Consider the following 10,541-nt stretch of genomic DNA (forward strand, 5'->3'; position numbering starts at 1 on the left):
ATGTTTTGAGTTATCAGAAGTACAAGGTACAGCATTCAGTGGTCATGGGCCCAGAGGTGTCCAGGGGATTAGGAATGCACAGCTACAGGCCAAGTGAGATGGACCCACAGGTGCTGGGGGTTCAGGAGGGTGCACCTGTTAACCAGGTATGCTGACATGAAAATGCTAGTGCATTAAGGCTACCAAATAGGACAGGCTGAGGCAGGCACAAAAAAAAAAAAAAAAAAAAAAAAAAAAAAGGCCAGGAGGAGCCAAGGTCAGCAGTGATAGGGCTGGGGGCAGGGGGCAGACTTTGGGTTGGGGAATTACCGAATGAGCATCCCAAAGGCGGCCACCCCTCCCACTTTCAGTCTCCATCCCTACTCCACCCAAGACCCCAAGAGAATCAAAGAGAGGCGAAGAGGTGCAGGCAGCCAGGCGGGGTTGGGGTGCACCCGGCGCTCAGACGCAGGCGGCCCTATCCCTGGGCCCGTACCGCTCCCGTTTCTGTGGAACTTGCTGCAGCTCGAGTCTGGACACCTGGACCGTGCACTCACGGAGGTAGCCCCGACAGTGGGCTGGGTAACAGGATTCTGGATTCCTGGAGGTGGGGCTGGGGGCTAGAACTCCTGTTTCTCTGAATGAAGACAGAGCTGAGGGCTCGGACCCCGTGAGTCCTGACAGAGGGTGAGGGGCCTGGAGTCCTGCCTTCCGGGAAAGGAGACTGTGGGTGGGAAGTTAGATCTGGAGGGAAAAGGGGCAGTGGCCCTGAGCTCCTGGTTCAGGGCGGAGTCGCGCTGCCACCCCCGCCCCACCTACTCCTGGGTCCCAAGGGAGGAGGAGCCTGGGGCGGGCAGTCTGGTCCCAGGGGACGGGGAGCAGAGAGGTCTGTTCTGGCTCAAGGCTGGGGAGGTACTGAGGGCCCAGATACCTAGTTCTGAGGGTGCAGGGGGCTGGGGACCTGGACTTCTAGATTTTGAGGGAAGGCGGTGGGGCTGGACTCCTGGGTCTGAAGGAGAAGGGAGCTGGGGGCCGGGCTCTGGGGTCTCGATGGCGGAGGGGTCAGGAGCCCAGACCCGGGCCCACTGAGCACCGGCTCCGTGTAGCTCCCTGGCCGCTGGGGTCCGGTGTTCACGGTGTGGCTGGGCCCGCGCCCTGCAGTGGTGCTATGCAGCTACGCAGCGCAGCGGGACGCATTAGTGCTGCAAGCGGATGCCGTCTCCGGCCGCGGGGCCGGGACAGTCTTCGAACGCTTCACACGCGGAAACGGTGAGGCCTTGGCGGCGGAAGTGCGGGCCGGGAACGTCCAGTTTGCGATACAGAGCGAGACCGGGGGAAATGGAGCGGGGCCTAATAGAGTCAAGGCTTCTGAGGAGAGGTTGGGGAGGAGCCACAGTGTAGGGGTCGAATGGGGGTGGGGGAGGCTGGATCCTTGTGCAGCCAGTAGAAGAGAAGAGCCTAAGAGTCAAGGCCAAAGAGAGCAAGCACGGGGATCAGGAATCGGGACCAGCAGAGGTGCGGCCAATGTGTGGATAGGGCCGAGAAGGCCGGGGTAGCAACCAAAAGACCTGGAAATGAAGCAGAGCGAAGAGTGGCGAGGAAGTCGACTCCACTACGGGATGCTTCCGGGATGGGGCGTGGCTAACTCCCCGGCCCGTCCCCTTCTTTGTTCCACTCCCCCAGGCATCGTGGTTTCTAACGGGCAGCGCTGGCGGACGCTGCGCAATTTTGCTCTTGGAGCACTTAGGGAGTTCGGCTTGGGTACGCGGACCATCGAGAACCGTGTCCTGGAAGAGGCGCCAAGTCTGCTTTGCGAATTTCAAGACAGCGTTGGTACGGCCTGGTCGGAAAAGGATAAGGACCTGTTGTGGGTGTGGCCTAGGGAAGGCGTTTGGGTGGAATGAAGCCAGTAAACCCAAGAGCTGAGTGGGGGCCGAGCCACAGCGTATGACCTTGTCATGTTCCCACTCCCAGGAGCTCCGTTCGACCCCCGGCGGCTACTAGATAATGCTGTATCTAACTTTATGTGTTCCGTGGTCTTTGAGAACCGCTATGGCTACGAGGACCCGGAGTTCCTGAGGCTCCTGGACCTCTTCAATGACAACTTCTGCATCATGAGTTCCAGATGGGGTGAGGTGAGAGGGTCGGCTCCCATCCCTCCCTCGTGTGCCCAATCTATGCCAAATTCCGAGTACATGGACCTACCTACATTGGATCATTAGAATGGGGCAGTCTTAGAATCTTGGAATGGAAGAGTTTTAGAACCGACATCATCAAAGTCCTGGTCCAGTCTCCCCATAGGGAAACTAATGGTCTTGTTCAAGGTCCTATTGATTTCCTGTCCACCCAGATGTACATTTTCCCCTCCCTCCTAAAATGGCTCCCAGGCCCACACCACGGAATCTTCCGAAACTTAGCAGAGCTTAGAGTTTTCACCTCTCAGCAAACCCAGCAGCAACCGGCAGCCCGAGGAACCCTGCAATTTCATCGATTGCTTCCTGGATCAAACGGATAAGGTACAGGGCCCTGCTGCCCACCAGCAGACGCCTGGCTCCTCTACCCACAGGAACAGAAGGACCCGGAGAGCCATTTCCAGGAGACATTGGTGATGACGACGCATAACCGCTTCCTTGGCAGTACTGAAACCACAAGCACCACTCTGCGCTGTGGACTCCTCATTCTGCTCAAATACCCAGAGGTGGCAGGCTTGTGAGCTGGACAGCTAGGGATCAGGCGGCTAGGGTTTTGGGTTGGCTGGAGGCTGGGGTACGCATAGTTCACATCTCTACCGGCCCCAGCCAAAGCGCAGGCGGAGCTGGATCCCGTGGTAGGTCGAATGTGTGCCCCGAGCCTGGAAGACCAAGAACGCCTGCCCTACACCACCACCACGCTGCACGAGATCCAGAGCGTCTTCAGCGTGCTACTGCTGGAGCTGCCGCGTGCCCTCACCTGTGGTGCCCACCTGCGCAGCCACTCCCTGCCCAAGGTGCCCACCAAGACGGGATCCTGTGCAGGGGCTGGGGAGGGCCTATTAACAGATCAGCCGGCCTAAGCGTCCAGAGCGCTGACTCTGGGAGCAAGAAAGTAGGCGGCCTTCCTTGCCGCTGGCTTCGAAATGGGGTCTTGGATGGATGTTTGGAAGAGTCGCTTGCCAATTTTTCAAGTAACCCGTGCACATCTCCCCAGGGAACCTTCATGATTCCTCTCCTTGTGTCTGCACACCAGGATCCCACCTGATTTAAGGACCCAGGCTGTTTCAGTCCCACCGACTTCCTGAATGACAGGGATGAGTTCCAGAGCAACAACTCCCTCATGCCCTTTGCCCCAGGTCTGGGCTGGGCAGGGAGGGGACCAGCCTGGACGTGCCGTGGGGTGCATGGGTTTCTCATTCCACACCCCCAGGTCCCCAGGAAAGCAGTGGGCCTGGGTGCAGGCCTGGCCCGATCCGAGATCTCCCTCACCTCCATTCTACAGCAGTTCTGCCTGAGAACTGTGGGGAGCCCCGCCAACATCGACCTCACCCCACAGTGCACTGGCCTGGGCAACGTGCCCCCAGCCTTCCAACTCTGTCTGGTGGCCCGCTGAAGTCGGGTTCAGCCACCCTCCGCTCACTGGCTCTCAGACCTCCTTACCCTCTTTGGTCAATAAAGGCCCTGAATTGCAGATGGAGGAGTCTTCTTACCAACAGGGAGTGAGTCAGCCAGTCAGATGTGTGCAGCTCTGAGGTAAACTTTTATTTCTTGGCTGACAGGACCTGCAGACCCATGCTCCTCCCGGCACCTTTTATGCTGCCCAAGCGGCGGCAGCCTAGTCCAAAAGGTGCCATGGCCAAAGGGGTTGGGGAATCACTTCACATTCCAGGCTGGAGGAGTGGGGGGCTTGGGGATACTCCCCCACAAACCTTTGCCAGCAAGAGGCCATGACTCACCCCAACCCCAAATCCTGCATTCTGGTGGGAGGTGGCAATGCCTCCTTCCAGCTCTCCAAACCTGAGAGGGACATGCATGACCAGACAGGGCAGGACACAGGCCCCCAGCTTCAGTAATGGCAGCCCCAACACCGGCCTCTGCCCAGGTCACAACCCCAGCCCCCATCCCAGGGCAGCAGAGGTCTCTCCTCCTCCTTGGTCCTCAGCGATGGATGGAGCCCTCCACACCAGGCAGAACAGAGGCAAAGTCAGAAGCAGCGGCAGTGGCGGGGAAGGAGCAGGCACCGTGACGGGCAGCACCGGGGCCCAGGGCTCTCCCGAAGTCAGGGCAAGCTGTCTGTCCGTGCAGCTCTGGGGCTAGCCCCTAGGTGGGCGTAGTCGGCTGTGATACAGGTACTTGGACACCTTTCTGTCCCGATGCTGGGGGTGAAGGGGGACAGGAGACTGAGTCATCAGGGACGGAACTAAGAGACCAAGGAAACCCGGGAAGATGGGGAGATGACCAGAAGAGATGGGGCTCATGCTGGGGATACCAGGAGAGTGAACTGTCTAGAGAAGGTAGGCAAAGATGGGGAAAAATGAGTGACAGGATTCAGTGAGAGACTGATGAGGTGGCTCGAGGCCTAGGGAGGTACACGGACTAGGAAGGACTTGAGGGAGGGGACACTGTTTGGGAAGCCGGTACCTAGCTGATACTTGTCTTTGGCTGCTGCTCGCTCCTTGGCATCAAAATACCAGACAGTGATGGCGTACCTGGAGACCAGAGCAGCCCCAGAGGGTGGTTAGAGATCACTTTTCTTCAATTCCGGCCACTATATCCACCCCGAGCCGCCCCCTCTTGGCACTCCATCACTTCCTAGTCACTTCAGGGGTCTGACAAGACTTTGCTGGCACAGGGTGAGCACCTGGGCACATTCCCGGAAGTATGGACCATACCTGGTGGCATAGGCTGGTTTCACCTCATGGGGGTTCCGCCGATCAGACCAGAAAATGAGCAGCCGGTCAAAGAGTGGCTCAATGTTGGCTACCACGGGACGGCCCTCAGGGAATATCTGCAGCAGGCCGCCATGCACCTGAAGGCAGGCCAGAGGATGAGGCAGGAGGCTGGGAGTCCTGCCTAGAGCCCCCGCCTTGCACTGCCGGCCCCCAGGAGCCCACCAGGGGGCATAATAACTGCACACATCACTCCCTCCCACCACTCAGGCTCTCAAAATGAATGACAACCCAGAGTCTGCATCACCATGGAGATGGGCAGGAAGCTACTTAAGAAGACAGGAAATGGGGCGGGGGAAGTGCTCGTTAGGCTGGGGGCTGGGCACACAGCACCATTCCCCAAAGGGGGGGAACTGCCGCCACACAGTCAGCTGAAGAGGAGGTCCCATTTCCCAGAAAGAGCCATTGGGCACATTCCACCGCCCCCCAGTGGGTTGGGAAGAGGAAGGGGACAATGCTAGAAGCTGAGCTGGGAAAGGAAAATGCAATGGATGCACGCCACCCCACCCCCAACATCCTACCTTGACGTCCCAGTTCTGATTCAGGTAATAGATGCAGGTGATGCAGCGCCCATCGCCATGGGGATTGTCAACGTGTCTCACGTACCCCAGCCCGTTACCTGGGTAACATGCCACCATGGCCTGGCAGAGACAGACGGAGAGGGTTTACTGAGGCTAGCTGGCAGGGACTTTTGAGGAAGCAGCCATCACCTCCTCTTTCTCACCCCTCTCAGCCCTTCATCTTTCCTCAGGTGTCCTGGGCTCCAAGGGTTGCAGCACCCAGACTTTCTCCTTTTCTCCTTTTTCAACCAAGCCTCCATCCACAGGAAACCTCAGTTCCTGGGCCCCAATAGCCCAAAACACAAACACACACACACACCTCAGGCCCCTACCCCTACCCCCACCCCCACCCCCCGCGTCTGGCACCGACATGCAGCTCCATTACCAACTGAGGGCTTCGTTTTTTAAAGATAACCTGACCCCACGTCAGACATTTCACTAGGATAAAAGCAATTTAAACATTTCCTGGTGCGCAGGGATGTGGCCTCACAGCCCCACACCAGGAGTTCTCTCCTTGAGCAGTAGAGCTGGAATGACCTGGGACACTGATACCCAGGCCCACCTCAGAGGTTCTGATGTACTTGGTCTCAGGTGGAGCCTGGAATTTTCAAAGGTTACCCAGGTAATTCTACGTGCAGCGATGTTGAGAACCACTGACCTTAACTATAAAGAATACCCGCTAAATAATGTCTCCTACACCACTGAACAGGTACCAAAACCTAGAATGTGACCAGAACCTGAGATCTAATCCCAACTTCAAGGATAACCTGCCAAGTAGCCTTGGACAGTCTCATCACCTGAATGGGCCTCAGAACACCTCATCTGTAAAATGGGGCTAATAAACACCTTCGGTTTACAGCAGCAGCATGAACCCCTCCAAGAACATGACTTTGGAGGCTCCTGACCCCCACAGATCTGAGTCAGACCTTGTCCCAGGCCTTGGCTTGTGTGTGTACAGGTCTAGCCACAGGGTTCTCGCCTCCTCTCCTGGAGAGCCGCCACTGCCCTAGGCAGCCCTGGCCATTCTGAGTCCTGGGCCTAGCCACTCCGGGCCTGTTTCTCATCAGGTACCCAGCAAAATGAAGGATGTGACGTGAGGCAAAGGGCCCAGGTGTCCCTGCAGACCTATCTCCTGGGCTCAAGTCTCAGTGCTGCCACATAAGCTGTGATGCTGGGCAGATGACTGAGCTTCCCCGTCTCCAGTTCCTCATCCACGAAGTGGAGCTAACAACTACTTTTTTGGAGATTTTGCCGGTTTTGCTCGAGGGTGGGGTGGGGAAAGGGGTCCAGTGCTGAAACCGCTTCCTGCACAACCCATCCCCACAGCAGCCAGAGGCCCTTTACTCCAGCTCACCACTGCGCAAACCCCTTCAAGTTCCTCGCTGCATCCCAAGAGAACACAAACTCCTGACCACAGCCTCCAAGGCCACTAGCCTCATACACTATCTCCAGCCTCGAAATCCTCCTCAGTCTTCTCTGACCAGGCCAAGCTCATCCTCAAGGCCCCTAGACCTGCCTGAACACTCTTCCACTGGTCCCCCGTGTTATCCAGGTCTGAGGACCAGGAGCACCTCGAGTCCTCTAGCTGAAGGCACCTGGGCTCATTTCCCATTCCATCCCTCGCGGTGCAAAATCAGCACAGGTACCCGTTTACCTAGTACCGGCCCCTAGGGCCAGGCCTGTCTCCCTAGTGCCAAGGAGGGAGCTGCTAATTAAAAGCACTCCCCTGGGTCTCAGGGCCTCCAATCCGTCCTTCCCGTGCACCCTCACAGGGTCTCCCACCACGCAGGCAGGGACACACTCTGTAGTCTGCCAGGGAATGGGACTCCTGTGTGTGTCAAGGTAGGCACAGGAACAGGCCCTTTAAGGCCCCCCTCCCCCCACATATACTCACCTGGGAGTGGGGCTGGGGGTGGCATCCTCCGGCCCCAGAGAAGCATCTACTTCCTGCCCCCACAAGGGAAGGGACAACCACCAGAGTAACACGGAAACTTGCTCCTCACACTTCCATCTCCAGGAAGGGGCAGCTAGGATCACTGTGCATGCACACCCCGCCCCCCCCCCCAATCAGAATCCCAGGTCTCAGCCAACAGCAGCCGGCCCCACCTCCAAACTGCTCTTAAAGGGGCCTCCCGGGGTCACCTATGGTAGTCCTTGATGCCGATGGAGTCAATTCCCTCCCACCTGCAGGTCAACTGAGCAGAGGAACTAGGGAGAGGAGGAAGGCAAAAGAGCACAGGAGCGGCACTCAGGGACCACCGAGAGGCAGGGTTACCAGCCGAAACCACACTGGTGATCTGAGCCCCCCCTCACCGTGACCACCCCACGCTGTCTTACTCCAGAGCCTGGGGAGGGAGCCCAGATGCTGCCCTCGGAAGGCGAGGAAGCCTGCAGTTGCTGCCTCACTGGGGCAGGGAAGGGTCTGAGAGGAACTCCAGCGGCTGGGTTGGCTCTTCCCCTCCCTTCTTAGTCCAGCCAGGCTTGTCCTTACCTCCCAGGGCTAAAAAGTCTCAACACCCACCCCACCACCCCTCCAGGGCCTGCTCCCAACCACATCCAAGGCACCAAAGGAAAAGAGATCTGCGCCTTCTCCCCTCCCCTCCCCTCCCCTCCCGAAATGGCCACAGCCTAGCTGGGGAGTTAACCTGGTTTTCCTATCCTGTGGATGAGCAGACGGAGGCTCAGAGAAGCATCCTGCCCTTGGCCACTCAACTCTTGTGGTCTCCCCACCAACTTTCCTCCTGTGAGGATGGGTGACCCTGGGGAGAAGGTGCTGAACACCCTGTGGCTATGGAGATTCCCACTGATCTCTCCTGCCCCTGGGAGGGGCCGCCTCTGGCCCTCCAGCTACCCAAGTAACAGGAGGGAGAGGGAAGCAGGACAAGTTCCAGCTGGGGTGGGGAAGCCAGTATGGCTTCGGCCCGAGGGAGCCCTAGTCCCCGAGCCAGCTCCAGCCTGAGACGAAAGCTGCAGAGACAGAACCCAAGACGGGATCTGAGGGAGCAGGGAGAGGACATCAGGAGCACAGCCTCATGCCTGCAGGGCAAAACACAGTCTGTGCCATCAGCCAGGCATCACTGGTGCTGTGCAGTGGGCACTCCCTACGGGGCCTTGTCCTAACACCACCAAACCTTGGACTCAAGGCCAGGATCCTCACACCCCTTCATGAGGAGAATTACCATGTCAGCAGGCCAAAAGGCCCTACGGACTACTGCCTTGTGCAGGGCTCCTAAGCCCAGGTTCTTGAATGGGCAGCTGCAGGCCCAGAAGGCCCTGATCACTGACCATAAACTCCAGTCAAATGAGCATTTTTCTTAAGACAGGGTCTGTGGTTTTTGGCAGATACTTAAAAAGGCCCAGGTTCCAAAAGAAAAAGATTAATACTACTTGCTACTCTAAAACAAGAAAAGATACAAGGGCAGAGGATCAAGGAAACAGACCAGAGCCAGACAAGGATAAAGTGATGGAGAGACAGAATAGACAGGATGGAGGACAGGGTCTAGGATGGGGAGGGATGGGAAAGATGGGGACATAACCTCCACCTGGGCCAGCACACAGCCACCCCCAGAAAGCCGTCCGTGATGCAAATGCCATAGTACGGCATACAATGCACAATATAGCCCAGCACCAAGCACAGTGGGCAGTGCCTCCTCCCTCAGCCCGGCATTGGCCTCACCACTGCCCCCCTCCCCCTCCCCCTTCTGGTTCTCCTACCCGGGAGACAGAACAAACAGACCAAAGACAGACAATGGACAGGATGGACTAGACATACACGAATAGATGAGAAAGTAAGGGAACAGGGAAGAACAAAGGGGCAGACAGACAGGTACAGACGGCAAAGGCAGAAACCTGTGCCTGTCTACACTGAACATTCTCGGTCTAGGATCCATGAGCAGACATCAGGCGGCTGTGAACCCCACCATGGCCCACGCACAGATGTGGGACTATGACAGTCAGCACCTCTCCTCAGGTTCTTCAGGAGGATCCCTGGCAAGGTCAAGAACCATGGTGACTACGGGCCAAACCCATGGTTTACAGGTACACAAACTAAGGCCACAGGGAGTGAGAGCCCAAAGTGAGCTCCAACAGTCCCTGCGCCAGAGCTGCCTAAACTCTTCTGTGACCCCAGAAGCCTATCTCCAAACCCACTGGTGCTCAGAGCACTAGGCATCCAACAAGTGCCGGGCAGCCCCCCACCCCCCCACCCGGTCCCTGCAGCCTCACCTTGGTGCGCCCATTGATGACGTAGCTGCCCAGCCTCCCAGCACAGTGGCGGATTACAGCATCCACGTGGGCCATGAGGGCACCGATGCTTCGGCAGCCTGGCTCATGGCCTTCCACCCAGGCAATCTGGTCCCCACGGATGCTGCGTGGCGGGATAGCCCGCTGGCTCACTAGCTGCCCATCACGCAGGCGCCCGCCCCGCTTCAGGGCCTCCACCTCTGCCAGCACTCGGCCACCCAGTGCCGCCCCCAGGAAGCTGTCCTTGACGCAGATGCCATAGTACCGCATGCAGGGCACAATATAGTCCAGGGCCAGGCGCTCAGGTGCAGCGGGCAGCACCTCCTCCCTCAGCCCGGAGCTGGCCTCACCACTGCCACTGCTGCAGCCCTCCCCCTCTGCCTCCGCCTCCTGGTTCTCCTGCCTGGCCCAGGGCCGCTTGCTGGGGGCGGGGGCATCCCCACCATCCTCTGCCCATTTCCGTTTGGGGGCCTCGGGCCGGGCGCCCTGGGCTGCCAGTCGCTGGCACCCCTTGGTGACCAGTGCCGCAGCACCCTCACTCTGCAGCGGCCGCAGCTCGCCGCCATCCTGCCCACCGAAGCCCTCCCGCAGGGGGCTGGCTGTGGTGGAAGTAGCTGTAGCTCTGGGGGTCCCACTCCCCGCCGAGGCCTCACCAGGCCCTCCTGGACGGTGGTAGGAGGACAGCAGGGGACAGGGCAGGTAACTCTCCACCCCCATCCTGGCCCTGCTAGGCTCCAAGGGCTCTGACACCGAACCCGGCAACTGAGGGAGAGCCTGACTCAGGGGCTGCGGCTGGCACGGGCTGTCCATGGCAGCAGTGTCTTCATCCCCCGGGCATG

At 58.6% G+C, this 10,541-nt stretch overlaps 2 protein-coding genes across 2 annotated transcripts; one reads left to right on the plus strand and one right to left on the minus strand.

Annotated features, from left to right (window-relative positions):
• The first annotated feature begins 74 nt into the window (after positions 1 to 74).
• On the plus strand, positions 75 to 3,586 carry LOC132479575 (cytochrome P450 2F3-like). Its single transcript, XM_060083118.1, has 5 exons — positions 75 to 146; positions 700 to 891; positions 1,086 to 1,248; positions 1,663 to 1,812; positions 1,954 to 3,586. Exons 1-5 carry the CDS (start codon positions 75 to 77, stop codon positions 2,199 to 2,201), a joined length of 825 nt encoding a protein of 274 aa, XP_059939101.1. The 3' UTR covers positions 2,202 to 3,586.
• Positions 3,587 to 4,119: 533 nt separating this feature from the next.
• EGLN2 (egl-9 family hypoxia inducible factor 2) lies at positions 4,120 to 10,512 on the minus strand. The gene is made up of 5 exons (XM_060085638.1): positions 9,685 to 10,512; positions 5,422 to 5,541; positions 4,844 to 4,980; positions 4,593 to 4,660; positions 4,120 to 4,327 (listed from the first exon to the last, which is right to left on the minus strand). Exons 1-5 carry the CDS (start codon positions 10,510 to 10,512, stop codon positions 4,272 to 4,274), a joined length of 1,209 nt encoding a protein of 402 aa, XP_059941621.1. The 3' UTR covers positions 4,120 to 4,271.
• Between the last annotated feature and the right edge of the window lie 29 nt (positions 10,513 to 10,541).

The sequence above is a fragment of the Mesoplodon densirostris genome, chromosome 19 (assembly GCF_025265405.1).
Source record: "Mesoplodon densirostris isolate mMesDen1 chromosome 19, mMesDen1 primary haplotype, whole genome shotgun sequence".
Taxonomy (NCBI): Eukaryota; Metazoa; Chordata; class Mammalia; order Artiodactyla; family Ziphiidae; genus Mesoplodon; species Mesoplodon densirostris.